We start from the raw sequence: 16,124 nt of genomic DNA, 5'->3' as shown, positions 1-16,124 counted from the left end.
TATACCAGCTACCTGTTTTTGGTTGCTTTTGGTGCATAGTCTCCCGAGAGTCTTCATTAAAGAACGGAGACGTATTTAGTTGTAGCCTCCACATTTTTGCAACAATAGCGGACCACAAAATGCCGTCAGGTTAAAAACATTTCCCTTCTAAAATAGAGCAAAGACTTAGAGTGCGTTTGTGACAGGCGGCATCATACAGAGGAAAAAGACTGGGCGTAGAACTAGCACCTAGTACTGTGCAGCCACTTTCTTGCTTCCTTGAAGTAACGCCGTAATTGTTTTCTATCGATACTCAAAGTGTTTCTTAATGTTACAAAGTTTTCAACGTGTTAGCATTCAAAATTATTTTAGTGCACGTAATTAGTGTTCGGGCCCGCCCGCACCCAAAATGTTTTCGGGAGTTTTGAGCACCGGAAACCTGGGATTTCTAGCTCTGAGAAGCTGTTTTTGACGTTATAGACGTGTTAATGTTTGTACAGTATCAAAAGTGAAAATTTTAAGTGGTTTTCGAACTTTCAAACCGAAAAAACCAAATACAAGCATATTTTTGCCTATTTTCTCCTAAATACGAGCGCCTTTTGCCCAAATAATAATAATAATAATAATAATAATAATAATAATAATAATAATAATAATAATAATAATAACAATAATAATAATAATAATAACAGTAATAATAGAAAAAAATAAATAAAAATAAGCAACTTTCGGGGAACTTTTGGCGTTTTCGGGGGGGAGGGGCTTCTTTTGAGGAAATTTGGAGCAAGTTGTGGCTTTTCGTAACAGGAACTCACAAATTTCACATTTTAAAAATGTTGAGAGGTGATTTATCTCGAAGAAACAGACGCCATGTAATTATATTGAATAATAATGATAATAATAATAATAATAATAATAATAATAATAATACGTAGAAGAAATTTGTTAAACAATTTAACTATAAAACATTGCGATAAAATTGGTTAATCTTGGTTAAAAGTTTAAAATGCGACGACGTTCGCTTAACGTACGTCATTATCTGATAACATCAAATTAAACCTGTCTTTCAGACTAAGAAGATTGGCCAAGTTCTCGCTCTAAAAGAGAAGAAGCAATGCGTGGTATACAAATTTGAATGTAGTCTGTGCGACGCAGATTATGTCGGGTACACCACCCGACATTTACACCAGCGCATCAACGAACACAAACTGATTCTGCAATCGGGAGGCATCTTGAGGAACATGGTCTATCCAAGACTGATTTGGATAACAAACACTTCTCTGTTCTAAAGAAATGCAGATCAAAGTTTGATGGCCTAATTTTTGAAATCCTGAATTGAACCCTGGGTGAGTTAAATACTCAGAAAGACTCTATTCACGCCAAACTCTTTACGTGACTCTGCGTGTGAATACCTTATTGCAATATCATCACATATTTTTGCTTTTTTATAGTCGTTTCTATTTGTGGCGTAAACGCGATCCTGGTAATTCTATCTTTTTAAGAACATAGATCGTATCTTCGGCCGTCTAGACGGCTGCAAATACAAGGGCTAAGGTGTCTGAATAATGGGCATTTGGGAACAAAATGTGCATGGCACGCTTCTGTACCATTTTAAAACTAGCTTCTTAGGTATTCCGGGCGGCTGCTACTCCAAGCGACACAGCCGTACTCGAGCACTGACCTAATGAGTGAAAAGTATATCTGAGCTGATTTTTCAAAAGGTGGCTACACAGAGCCAAGAACTTCGACGCCTTGCGCTGGGTTAAACTTGAAGGGGGGTGGGTCAAGGACTGGCCTTTATGACCGATGGCATTAGAGGGGTCTGGAGTCTAAAGTGGGAGGGGTGGGGATGAAATGGCTGGTCATGTTGTCCCGACTGAATTTTTTCACCCTTTCTCCAGTCAAAGAGACCTCTTTTTTGAGGTCTCTAATGAACATGTCGGTTTCTTTTAGGGTGAAAGATTAATCTCAGGCTACCCCATAATACACTGGACTGTGAGAGGCTGCTGAACCAGCAGTCCAGCCAGCGTTGGATTTTAAGGGAGGGGTAACTTTAAGATGTAGGTCCTTTCACTTTGTGGCCACCTTTTGGAAAATCACCTCAGACACATGATCATTTCCTTACATTTCTTTGGGTTGAGATTCATGTTATTATTCGCAGCCCAGCTCGATATGGTGTTAAGTCGGTCAGCTTGCAGGGTATAGGGTGCATCAAAGGGGACACCTTCGGAGATAGAAGAAAGACCCTTGCAGTTATTTACGCAACTTGAGCAGTTGCGAAAAGAAAGCCTGAACAAAAAAATCAGGCTAGAACGGGATTCGAACCCATGACCTCTGCGATGCCGGTGCAGTGCTCTACCAACTGGGCTTGATAGCTCAATTGTTAGAGCACTGCGGCTCAGTTTGTAGTGTTGGTATGCACTGCAGATTTTGTGGGTTAAATGTAGATCTGAATTTTGAAGGATTTCTTTACATTTAACTGTCACTATATTAAAGCAGAGGTAAAATTCTTTCTTAATTAGACTAGTATAGCCTGTGATCATGTTTACTTTTTTAAAAAAAATAGCCTTATCAACAATAGCTTCTCGAGTTAAAATATAACTATACAAGAACAAACAAATTGTGTATCCACTTCTTTTAGTTGAATAGGTGTACGAATCATATACAAGGTAGTTAGTTTGTACTGTTTCTCGATTACATTCATGTATGCATCTCCGAGTTTTAAAAGTTTGCTTTAAAATAAACTCTTTAGATCCCGCAAGTCAAGGTTGTTCTCATTGTTGCACTGAGATCGTGGTTTGATCCTGTACCTCGAGAGAGCAACCGCTCTTTGCTGCGTTCGAGTTGCCCATTTGAGTTATAATTCCCCGCGTTGTCAGTTGTTCCAAGAGCCAGAGAATCATTAAGTCCATAGTTATCCAAAAAGGGGAAAAACTTTCCGTCACAGTTGGATGGCGACTCATCCACAGAAAAGAATTACCCGCTTCTTGATTAACCGGGTCCTGCAGGTGTATTGCACCTAACAAATCATCCATAGGACAAACATACATCTAGCAAACACTGTTTGTTTGCCTTTACCCGAGATTTCACAGTTTCATTCACTTCTCTATTTCGGTGCGTCTTGTCGTCTTACTAGCCTGCGACAGGGTGAACTGAATACGGTCACAGGCTACATAACAAAGGCTCTTTCACACAGCTTGCTTTGAAGTACCAGGTTTAACTGGCCAATCAAAGAGCATGTGATATTATTACTATCTACTGAGTTGCACGAAGTTGCCAAGAACTTCGTGAGCTCTCAGAGAGTTCGAAGGGCACTCGACAGCTCTTACTAAGTACGGGCTTTATGTAACAACTAAGTCAACGATTTATTTTTCAATGTTTTTAATCTGGCATTTTGCTCTTGTTCTGAAGAGTTCTTGGCGCTGTGCAGTAAATAACATGACAATCTAAGCTTCTTGGGATATGGAGATAAATTAACTAAATATTCCTTTGGATAATAAATAAATCGTATGTTTTTTTTTCATAGTATCACGACCAACAGTTGGTCGACAAAAACAATTCTCTTCATCTTTCTTTCATATTTTTTTTCTTGAAAACTTGTCGGAAGTTTCAACAAATTACAATACGTTTAAATATTCTATTATACACATCTTCCGAAAATATTGACTTCCTGTAAAAATACTTAGTACAAAATTAACGAGACAAATAGTATACAAAGCCGCATTTTACGATAAGGTCGCCCATGAAATGCGAGCAACACACCCTAATACATAGTCTGAAAGCCACGTTAAACAAACCCCCGATTACTTTTCGAAACGAACAATCAAGGATTCCCTCCCTCCCCACCCACCCCGCAATACTTTTGACTTCCCGTCATATACAGTGGCTAACGCGCAAATATGGCTAAGTTGATACTAGCTGATGCATTGAAATATTCTCTTTTTGTTTACTTGAGGCTGTACAAAATAAGCTTGACTTCAAATAATAAATAATTCACTTGGCTATAACAATTGAGAAAACTTTAACCTAAATAAACAAATAATGAAGACACAGAGGAGCTTCTATTGATCGCATGAACAAAACAAATGACCATAAAAAAATGACCATAAACATGACCGATCACAAAACGAAACCGCGACTAGAGTGGAAATACCGTAGAGACGGTGAAAGTTGCACAGAAATATCAATCTTGGAGAGAAGACGAATGGCGTGCATGTACGTTTACTGGACGAGAAAACCGAGCAGTAGAAGTATTATTCAATGATTTAGTTTGCTAACTAACTAATCTAGCGTGACTACTTCGATCCTCCGTCCGTATTCTGAGAACGGATCGCTGCCAAAAAAGTTCATGAGATTCCTATCTTCGTAGTCGCTCACATAAACACAGTCTTCCTTCATCACATCTTGCTGAATAGAGTCTCTCAGCTGCCTTGACTTGCGTACAAGATTCTGCAGCTGAACTGTGCCCATTTCCGACAGCTTCATGCGGATCTTGTTGAAGTCTGAGCGGCATCCAGTCTCCAAAAACCTAAAAGAGAACGAGGCATTTACAATCAGAAGAAAGAAGACACAAAGGCTCACAATATGACAACGATCTAAGTTTACAAAAGCTACTAACAATGCTAGGAGGCAACGTACAAATGTTAACACCGACAGTGTGGTCTGCACCTGATCTGAGAAGGAAACCACAATCTTAGTTACGGCACGTAGACAGAACCCGCAAGAAACCACCCACACTATTTATATAGTTTAGCTCCACACAGCCAAAGTGCATGTGGAATTGAGAGAAAAGGCGATGGAAGAAATGTAACAAAAACGAACACAGAAAGAGCAAATAATGTATAACGGAATAGTACTGCAAAATTAATCCTTAACCAGCCGCCGTTCAAGGGTCGGGCCATTTGTGACATTTTGTGTCGACAAGACTTGCAACCAATTTTACACGAAAAAGAGCTTTCTTTTGCGGTCTCTACAGTGAAAAGAATAATTAAACTAGATGTTTAACCAAACTAGCTTTTGTTAAAACTGCGTAATAGTTTAGCGGGAAGCTTGGAAGAGTGAAGTTGTTGTGTAGGCCGACACTTAACGCAAGAGGAAAAACAAGTATCGGCATATTCATTTGTGTGGGATGCCATATCCGAGTCTCGGAAATGGTGTACCCAAAACAACAGTGACGATGTGGATCTAAGCTCAAAACAAAACCAGCGAGCGGAACGCGGCTGTCTTGCATTTGAGTTGATGTGTACTTGAGCCCTGCAGTCCACCGCTAATGTTACAATACTATGACAAATGAACTAACCGAATTATTTTGAGAGAGATCACGACTACAGCAGGTGTAGACATCACCTGTACTCAATTTTCTCTTGAAACAAGCCCTAAATCCTTACCTCTGAACCAAGCTTGACACGCAGTCCGCAGAAAAATGAGAGGAGGAAAGTTCTGAAGATAAACACGCTGGTCTGAGTGGCCTCATAACGTAATCTCCAAGGAGCGTATGCAACCAACTGTTGTCCTTGAACCAAGCCACCACGATCTCTTTCCTTTCAAAGTACATTTTCAATCGAGAAAAGTCTTCCAAATTTCCTTTCTCAAGAAATTCCCTGTCCAAAAAACGAAACAAAGATAAGGGTGAGCGAATTTCTCTGCATGTTCAACTTCTTTTGCGCCATTTTCTTCAATCTGAGAACACTAAACGAGCTTAGTATGGAACGAAAAGAGGTGACAAGATATTTGAAACAACAAGTGGCAAGAAAAAACCAAAGGGAAGTTCGTTCCTTAAAGACAAATAAAAACGCCCAAGTGATTCCCTTGACAACATAGAATTGAAACCTCTCGTGCCAATATCTACCCCTATGCATTCCATTAACATACTTGAACGTTAAGAACGCTCAAAAAAGAGCATGAAAACCCTAATATCAGAAATTTAAAGCTTCGGGAACGATACTGAAACATGCCAGTCATAATTGTCGATACGATAACCAGTGTTGTTAAATATTATAATGTAAAACAAGTAATTTTTAGAGACTATTCTGTTGCGACTCATTCCAAAAATGGTCAATATAAAGTGCCCTCAGGGAAGGTAGCATCTTTTTAAGTCTGATTGGCAACAGTATAAGAATCCTTATAAATTCTTCCAACTTCGCTCAATCCACGTCAGATCAAAAACATATCGGCAGACTATTGACTGGGTTTGATACAGTCAGTAAATCACTCGATAAACACAACTTGGTAACCAAAAACAAACATTCGGATCACAGAGAAGACTGGAATTGTAGAATCCTCTCGAGCATAAGGACAAAAATGCTACTCGCCAAATATTCCAAGCGTCACAGCTTACGTAGACGAGGACGTGACGAGGAAAACAAAATGGTTTAATCGTTCTTTCACTAATATAACGCTACTACAGTCAAGCACTTGAATAGCTGTCAAGTTTGGATATTAAGGAATCGGACTTGACAAAGGACGTTCTACCTGAATGGCAAAAGTGAATAGTTTTCTATCGACTTCATGTCGCAAATACACTGCTTATCACAACAACACTCATCTCAATCCCCCAGAGCGATTCATAAAACACTAGACTTGCATGTCCAAGAACCAAAGAATGTTATGACTACGACTTCCTAGCAATGTTGTGCTTGCGGGTTTCAAATATCACTAATTACATCTCAATTATTTGCCAGAAGCTCGATATCGCGGATGATTAAAATACATATAAGAGATACACACTCAACGAGGTGTTTGAAAGGGTTTTGTGATACTCCTTGTTAAGCACACGACCGAAAGCAAATACGTTTAAGTGACGAACTAACGAGCTGGAAATGCAATATAAGTGTTTGTTGATTATGTGCTAATGTGCGATACCAAAGTCTTGCCGCCGCCTACATAAAAAAAAAAAAACCACGGACTTGTTTGAGTGATTCTAAAGGTTCAAACGCCCGGTTTCGGAGATTATAACATTTCGCGACAAAATGAGCAATTGTTGTGAACATTGTGAAAAACAAAGACACAGCATTGTTCATTTCTCTTGTACTTGCCACCTTTTTATGTCCTTAAACTACTCGAAAGCACATGTAGCGTGGTGCTCGTAATGAAAGCCATTGAATTGAAACACTTATATGCTTATGCAAGTAAATACAAAGGCTCCCTTCACCTTGTCTCAAGTGGTTCATTAATTAAAATAGAAACGACACAATCTCAATACCATCAGCTGCTTTAGTTTAGAAACACTGCCTGATTTGTGGTCTAATTTGAAATTTGCGGTTGAAATAGCTATTCAACATTTACAACACCCGGTTGGGCATGCTTCCTTCTCCCTCCCGCATTTTCTAAGCAGGCAGTATAGTGAACAAGAATTGTATTTGTCTTGTTCACTAGCTTTGCCAATGAACTATAAGGGGCTGTTGCTGTGGTAACTGAGTTAGCCGATCTCACCAAAATCCAAGTTACCTTCCAAAGCCAATGCTGTTCCGATTATAATAAAAAAGTCATCAAATTGTTTTGTTCGAGGCGAGGTAATCAATCACAGCGATTGGCCATTGAATACGCATTCTAAAACAACCAATAGTGTTGCTAACCATGAACAGGCGGTGTTTGACAAAGCTTTTCAGAAAACCAAACAATTGCGACATCAAATGGAAGAAACAAATACATTTCCTATTTAAAGGAACTTAATTTCTCCACTTACATGTATGTTGAATCTACAGCAGCTACAAAACTCAATTTTCTACTGATCATATTCCTCATTTTTGTCTTGTGATGTAATTCTAAATACAGCTCCCAATATCCCCTGAGGCAACTCAGACAAATATATTTTTCAATTTACCGACACATACCAGGAGGTGCAGGTAGGGATAAGCTGTGACTTTTGCATGTACCAAATATTGGTTTCACCAACCCACAGTGAGCCATATTGTATCTCTGATATAAATAAGCAGGAGGGAATATGAATGGGATGTGACTAAGGAGCCTGTCCGCTGCTCTTCTCACGTAGGACAGCAACCAGCTTCCAGCCCTAATTACTGAAAATCTTACCTGTCTCTGAAGCTACCAACCAGATACTCACTATATAGCTATTATAGGTTGAATGAAACAGGCTCCTTACCTATAGCACTTATGCCGTCTCACAACTGATGAAGGCCTGTGTTCCTTTCTGTACGCGGTGCCTTTTCGGTTTTGCCATACCCATACTTCATGAAGTCTTTCAACATATGGCTTTGCTTTACTCATAAAATCATTCACTGTTAACTCGATCTCTTCTGCATGTCTTGATAGCTGTAGAGCAATTGTTTATAGAATATTGTCACTAAAGAATAAGACAGGTTCATGTCATAGCACCTAGTCCGATTCTATCTAGTGATGGATCAAGGAGAGAGAATTTGATCACCAAAATTACACCAGCTGATAACTCAACAGCTGCTTATTTAACTAGAGGGGTGCAGTAAGGCCTCTCTGGTTGTTAGCAGCACACATTTTGGTGCTGGGCAAATAACTGTTTGGGTCCACTTCACAATGGGGAAGCCATCTGTAGGGCCCGATTGTTCAAAGACTGATAAAGTTAATCCTGGGTTAACACAAACTTTGATTTGAGGTTCTTTAAACAGACTTTTGTCCCTCAGTGTTGACCGAGACTTCTCTTTACCATTGATTACTGGTAGCTTGAATACAGCATTGAAAATCACATATAATGAGCAAGATGAAACTTCAGTTAAATTCTAATAATTTATGAATTAGCAGTAATTGCTTTTGAACAGCCAGGCCCTGTTAACTAAAACTGAAAACAAAACTAGGGCCGTCAATAAGGGCCAGGGCTGGAGATTGTGAGGGGATTATTATTAGTGGCTAGTATGAGTGGGAACCGTGGCTACTTTGACAGAAAAACAAAGCATTGACACCACTAAGAGAAAAGAATCCCTGGCTACTTTTTTCACTTCGAAACTCACTTCAAAACTTAGCAACAGCTTTGGAAAACTATTCAAAAAAATTACTCAAGAAAGTACGACTCGAGAGCTTCTTGAGCAGATTGCGGAGCAGCTGAAATGTCCTTCCTAGCGTTTTCTTCAAACACTGGGGATGGCCACTTTTCTTAGACAAAAGTAATATTTTGTATTTACAGGGAGGCATACACTAATCACAAACTTGTTACTTTTGTAAGTTAGCTGAGCCTCCAAGATTTCAGATTACAAAATAACAATATTACTTGACAAATTAAAGCATGTCCACGTGTAACAGGTTCACATATTATAACCCACAATTACAGCAAAAAGTGTGGGGATGAATATACATTTAACTCTTGAACTCCACCAAAAAACAAGAAAGACAACAGAAATGTTGCTGCAGTGCCTCCTCACCTCTCCATTGACGTACTCAAGACATGCTCTGTAATCCTCAGCAACCATTTCACCTTGCCGTGGTACCCATAGTTTGATGCTCTTGGCATCTAACCAGTTCTTGAAGTAACCACAGAAATCTGCATACGCTTTGACAGTCTGAAAACCACCTTTCAGATGCCCATCTATGTACATTGCTGTGATCTGATATACAAAAACCAAGAAGTCCTGTTAAAAGCTGATAGCAGCTGGTCCGTAAAGAAATTGTGAGTTTATCATTCATGCCTGCTTGCGGCAACTAATTAGCATGAAAAAAAGTGAGAAGAGACAATGTGCAAGTGAACACCCAGAGCCCTAGGAAAAGACAGTGTGCACAGTCACAATGACAAATTATAGTATAATATATACACAAGCAAACATGACCAGGATTAAAGTGTGGCTGACAAGACAACATTATTTTATTAACTAGGAAATCCTGCTTTAAATGTTGATCACCCAAGCTACCACTGTCTGTAAGCTCAAGGTTTTACATCATTACTACAGATTACTATTACACTGTATTACACACTACTGAACCATGAATGAATTCAAATATGTCAAATGGTTTGACACTGAAAAAAAATGCTAGAAGCAAACATTTTGTAAAAACACTGAAAGACCTTTCAACTTACAAGTTTGTAATTTAGAGCTTTTAATTATAGGTCTTCATCATTATGATGGAGTGACAAAGCACAGCAGTGAATTATAAAAGTCCAAAACTATGGAAATGTACCAGGCATTCAAGAAAACAGTAAAGGGAAGCATAATTGACAGGATTGTCTACATGGTCCTTCCCTATGTTGGGGTCTCTGTGGGAATACCACCCTTCCAGAAATAGTCTTTTATGATAATTTCTTGCTCTGCCAACTATGTTAACATTTTCAAAATCCACGTTATGATGGTGTTGATGTATGCGCATGCTGCCTAATCTTTGAATTGGAGTCAAAAGTACAAACTGCTCTTTGGTGTTCTGAAATTCGAGTGATTAGTTGCAGTCTAACATCATCTTAAATGTTGATGTACCTGGTGTAGCATGTAGCTGTGGGTCACTCTCGGCATGTGCTCTGTCAGTGCTTTGAGTGCCTTGCGATTTCCTGCATCCCTGTCCTCTAAAAATTGATACCATTTCTGTTGCCGAGAAGAGTGTAAAGAAAGTTGAAAGTGTTCCTCAAGAGCTTGCCGATTTCTCAGACATCGCTTGAGAACATAAGTCTGCATTTGCCTGATTCCTCCATGTTTCCTAACAAAAAGTTTATATAAACTAGTCCATTCATAGTAATTAGATGGGTAGTCTTCCTGAATGTCTCTTTCTGCAAAGTACAACAAAAGTAGTATATCATCAACAAAAAAAATTACAACTTTTAAGATAGTGCACTAACTTAATGACTACAAGGAATAAGATGCCAAAACTGCCTAAGTTTACCAAGACATCACAAGACACAACAGGATTTAAAACAGCATTTACAAAACTTTTAACTGGAATTCGTAGGTCATCCTTAAATATTGATTCTTGTAGCACTGTGCCTAAGGGATATGCTATATTGAAAGCTGGTACTAGTGTGTATGCCATACCAATTTACAGCTACATAAAGGCCAGAGATCCTCATTTAACAAGCCCTTATGGCTTTGACGAGGATTGCTTGCCTCTATTCAGCCAAAGTTCTGTATTAATGTGATAACATTGTATTAATTTTGTTAAATGGCAAACTTTATTAAATAAATATATAAACAAATAAATTAAAGTTTTTGAGTAAAGGAATTACAGTGTATATGAAGAGCAGTACCCATAATTACACTTTGGAAAAAGAGAGCTTGAATAACAAACAGCAAGGTTTCTATCCAGGCTGACAGTGTCTAAAACATCATGTAAGGGAGGTAGATGTCCCTTAAATCTAATGTACAGTAAAGAGTTTTGTCACTACTATCAGAGCAATAAACAACCCCACAGCTGGTTCAAGTCTATTTTTAACACAGACAAAGAAGCTTGATAATTCTGTGAGATTGTTTGGCACCAATGGATACCACAACCTTTTCTGGTTACCCCCTCCCCCAAGAAATTCCTATGTCTACCATTGGTGTGGTCATATTAATGGCTCCATTGTACCAGGACACCATTAACTAAGCTGTTTTTGTGTTTGAAATAGACATGCTGTCTAATGCCCAGTTCAAAGACAAATTTCAGGAGTAATGGCATCATTGTATCAGGAGAATTGAAACCTAGGTCACAAAGCTTCCATAAGACAGGACATTAAACTGACCTCTATCTGATTCATGGTAATTGGACTCTAGTTCTTCGTCTGTCAATCCCCAAATTGATTTTGCTTGGCTCGCAGTTAAATGACTAACACTCTGAGAAGGTGGTACAGGGTTCAGCAAATACCAAACTATGACAGAAGTTTTGAGTTGACTAACTGGTCTGAAAAAATTGTGATCATTCTTAAGAACTTCAGCTTTGTAGAACATTTCATAGAGGTAAATAAAAGTATACTCGGGCCATCTTGTTCTGAGACCAAAATCCACCTGGAAGAAAAAAAAAACATTGAAAAATAATAATTCAAGACAAAACAAGATTATAAGTTCTTAGTAAGCATTTGCAGCCTTTTTAAAAGCAGACCTCCAACAACAACCAGGCTAACAAGATCAAAACACTGACAGCTGTTCTGTAAAATTGTAAACATTTATAGCAACATCATTTCCAGATTTCTCAGCAAGCTTAGCACTCACTGTGATGGATTTCAACAGTATCTGCTGGCCATGATTGGATGCTTTCACTAACATTGACAGAACTAATACAAAGTTGTCTAGTACATACAATAGGATCTATTAGGCTCTATATAGATATTTTGGCTGTTTAATTTAATAATAACAAGATTTGAAAGAATTTGCTAAAACAAAACAGTAAACAAACACTAATGACAGATGGAAGCTGAACAGTTGTGCATCCTGCACTTATTTCAAAACTCCACATGTGAACAGCAAAAATAGCAACAGCATCATTCAAATACTTGCAGCTTAAAAACAGGACAGTATTTCAGAAGCATCAAGATTGGAGCAAGGGGGAAAGCACATCTGACATTAACAATTTGCCACAGCCACAAGTAAACAACAGGGAAATAAACCTAATTCATGTGATTTTGTGCAGAGTATAATAAAAATAAAAAGTAGAGTGACAAGAAAGTCTAAAGTGTCTCATGGAAATTAAAGTCAGTTCTAGTTCTTTCATGTGGATAATCAGCTAAGAACATGCTGTAGAAAAATGTATTTTGTGCAGGTATACATGAAAACTGATTCAATTCCAAACTCTCCTCACTTCATGCTCAGAAAAAATAACTTTAAAATAAAAAAAAAGCCTGGAACAATGTTATGACCATAAAATGTCATTGCATGTAAGAATTAATATTCCCAATGACTCGGTATGATGGCCAGAAAAGAATGTGGAATACAAATTCTCACACAGGTTATGTTACTGTACAGCTTGGGCAAGTGCAGATAAGTTCTTAATCTACTTATTAGCTTAAATTTTTTGTTGTCGGAATGAAAAGTTCCTCGCGGGTTTCGTTTCCCCTTCGGGATTAAAATGCTTTTTTTTTTTACTATACTGTGGAGAAAAACGAAAATTTTGAGCGGTGAAAGCACAGCGAATCAATAATAGCCTTTGGGAAAACCCCTAATGAGCTGAAAACGGCTGCACGAAGACCGAGGAAACCTTTTCTCGCATTGTACTGACAAAATCACATGAACAAGGAAATGGCCGTAAGATAAACAACAAAATTGTCTTCCTTGCTTTGGAAGAAAAAAAATTATCTGCAATTAGCGAGTAGCAGGGAATTAAACAGAGAAAGAGTGAATGTATTTGGCTGGCAAAACGTGATACAGCAGCTGCCGTGGAACTGGCCAATGCAACACAAAACAATCGATTCCGGTTCCGATAATATCGCGTAAATTTCCTTTCAAAAAGCCTCAATTTATTTATTCATGTCCGCTTGTTCAAAAAAGCTGTGCATATTTCTCCACTTGGACAAGCTCTTGTACCATGGAAAATCAACATTGTGTTTACAAAAGCCACTGAAAGCTCTGTCTACTGTCTCGGGAACGAAAGCGAACTGGAGTCGAAATGGGAAATGGCGGGACCCAGTTTTGAGCTAGAAAATGACAGAGAGCTCACGCGACAAAGTATTACAAGAAGGCAGGACTACTCCTTCGCAGTAATTCAACACAAGCCGTCTATTCAACTCCAACCACTTGGATTCACTGAAATCGATCTGTTCATTACCATTTCAATAACCCACCAACATTACATGAAACAAGGCACGCCGACACCCTCGCTCCTTCCTCCCAACCCGGATACGCCGGGCGGCGTGTGAATACAACTCACGGCTTTGATCGTTACTCTTCTACTCGAAAGATTCTATCGTCCTATTTGCCCTACACCTTGAAAGGAACATATCCAAAAGAAATAAAAGCTCGAATTTCTTGACAGCTTTCATATCTTGAATAATATATTAGACCTTAATGAAAGCATTTGCCCTCTTCGTCACTCGAATGTTTATAACGCACGAATTCTGCAACATATCAAAACCTATAGACTGCCCAAGCAATCTGTAATCAGTGGTACTCTCAATGTCGAATTCGGTGACATCTGGGCGAAGAAAGGCCGAAATTGTGCCCAAACGGGTACTACTACCACATGGCATTTGAGAATCGGAAATGAAAAATGTGAAACGTTTCGGTACTTCTGGAGCGAATGAAAGCACAAAGAAAAGAGAACGCCATTACAACATTATAACATGGTAATTTCCGTGTGATTTTTCGACCGAAAAATAGTAAGAGTCCCGAAATTTACCCTTCCAAACAAAGATCTTCCGACGAGTACCGGTTGCAGTGAATGGACTATTCTCATCTATACGGTAAAAGTAGGGGTGGCGTTCTCTTTATGTCGACTCGAAAGGACCAAACGAAACGCGCAGAATTACAGGTAAACTCATAACGAAACGACTTAAATCCAGAAACAAGGATTTGGTCGGTTAAAACTAACAAAACAATTCAAAAATACAACTCACCCTACATCGATGACGCCATATGAGATCCGAGAGGCAGAGTCGATGAAATAGTCGGCAAGTTTTGCCCAACATAACAAGACTCCTGAAGTCCAAATACTCCAAAATAAGTACAAGAACTTCCTCGCTCAAATGAGTCAATAAGGATGGCGGCAAAATAATACGAGACTCCATCTCCTCGGGTTGAAATATCCTTGTGTTGGTTGATAATCTATGTAAAGGCGGTACGCAGTAAGTCAACCTCCCAGAGCTGGCGTTTCGGCAACTATGGGCGAATTTTTTCGCTTTGGGTGGACAAAGATTTGAGTCCAACATGGTTGATGGCATTCTATTCTCAACGGACCACAGTTACGAAGGGACCCAAATGACTGCGGTCGACATAAAAGCTCTAGATAAATAGAAAAACATAAAGGATACCTCCCTGCTAATGACACAATATCTCTAAGACTAAGAAGGAAGCTTTGTTGTTTTTATATTCTTTTGACACGTGCATTTCCCGTTGCATTACGCATGCTCATATCGGACCTGCCATGTTGCGAGCCAATCACGTTTGCCGGCGCGTGTTTAGAATTCTTGCTACGTTGGGCTGGTGCTCCTAATAAAACATAATTATCACAGCTATCTTCACGAAATAGAAAATAGAATACACATGCACTAGCAAGCGGAACAAGGGACTAAAGCTAGCGGAACAACGCATCACAGCGTATAGAAGCACTGACCCTTGGGCTCTGCTGATTCGTGTCTATGCACCCGGTTCGGTGAATCTAGAAAGAACTAGAGAGTTGGACGAGTGGACAAGGCATCTCATATGCCTCGAAACATAATCCCTGAGTTTATAATTTATTTAACTTTGCTCTTGTTTCTCAAATGCGGTGCATTACAGGCCTAAGCTAGATTCTTTAGAGGACTGGTTAGCAGAGATAGAATTCGTTTCGTTGTCTTTCTAAACGGGTAACTTGGTGCGGTCGCTTCGGGGTAACGCTTTCCGTCGGTTGCGACGCAACCAAGCAGTGAGTCAGGGCTTTCAGAGGGCAAGAAGAGAGAAACCGCCACAATCACTTTCCTTCAGAGCAAATCTCTGTAATTCAAGGTACAGTTTAATGCGCCTTGAAATAAACGCGCTGAAATGCTCAACTTTCCCTTTAGTTTTTCTTCGCAAGGAATAATACAAAGTAAAATGTGTCAAAACACCAGAGCGAACCGCTCCAAGTAAACTGCAGAAAACATCGATGACGTCAAACGTACACAAGTCCACGCAAATCTTTATTCAAGGAACCAACGTAAGTTGGGGAGGTTAGTCAGCCCGACAGAGAAAAGGAGTTTGGCAACACCGAAAGAAATGTATATTGCATCAATTCCAGAATGTAAATGACAATATAGCCACCTTTTAGCCTAAAGGCCTCTTTGAATTGAAAAATTCTTTCCAATATTCTTCACAGAAATATAACCGCCCTTCGGCGGATACAAGTTTTCACAATTCCTGGCGCTTAAGCGAGTCCAAACGCGTTTAGGTCGACAGCTATTCCAAGAGGAGAAGCAAAATTTCTTGGCAAACAGAAAACGAGATGGCCTTTGATGATTCGTTGAAAAACACCTGAACCAATCACACAGCTGACGGGCCTTCCATTGTGGTTTTATTCTTTGTTCAGCTAATAAATGAAAAGTGAAATTTTAATTACTTCCCTCGACGCTGTCACTCGTTATATTGGAACAGTGTTCGTGC

The 16,124-nt window shown here is 39.1% G+C and overlaps 1 protein-coding gene across 1 annotated transcript; it reads right to left on the bottom strand.

Moving 5' to 3' along the window:
* Positions 1 to 3,343: 3,343 nt before the first annotated feature.
* LOC146488567 (uncharacterized) lies at positions 3,344 to 15,107 on the bottom strand. The gene is made up of 7 exons (XM_085118437.1): positions 14,405 to 15,107; positions 11,603 to 11,864; positions 10,368 to 10,654; positions 9,327 to 9,509; positions 8,081 to 8,250; positions 5,367 to 5,579; positions 3,344 to 4,507 (listed from the first exon to the last, which is right to left on the bottom strand). The coding sequence occupies exons 1-7, from the start codon at positions 14,726 to 14,728 to the stop codon at positions 4,261 to 4,263; spliced, it is 1,686 nt and encodes a 561-aa protein (XP_084974563.1). The 5' UTR covers positions 14,729 to 15,107; the 3' UTR covers positions 3,344 to 4,260.
* Positions 15,108 to 16,124: the final 1,017 nt, after the last annotated feature.

The sequence above is a fragment of the Pavona decussata genome, unplaced genomic scaffold, assembly GCF_977016875.1.
Source record: "Pavona decussata unplaced genomic scaffold, jaPavDecu1.1 SCAFFOLD_9, whole genome shotgun sequence".
Taxonomy (NCBI): Eukaryota; Metazoa; Cnidaria; class Anthozoa; order Scleractinia; family Agariciidae; genus Pavona; species Pavona decussata.
This window is presented reverse-complemented; position numbering and strand designations above follow the sequence as displayed.

What these genes read in the sequence shown, in the direction of transcription:
- LOC146488567 (XM_085118437.1), bottom strand. Translation starts at nt 14,728, where the DNA reads ATGCCATCAACCATGTTGGACTCAAATCTTTGTCCACCCAAAGCGAAA. An exon ending in ACAGCTACATGCTACACCAG is followed by an intron (nt 9,510 to 10,367) that starts GTACATCAACAT and finishes TTTGTATATCAG; the next exon opens with ATCACAGCAATGTACATAGA. An exon ending in GTGTCAAGCTTGGTTCAGAG is followed by an intron (nt 4,508 to 5,366) that starts GTAAGGATTTAG and finishes GTTCTCTTTTAG; the next exon opens with GTTTTTGGAGACTGGATGCC.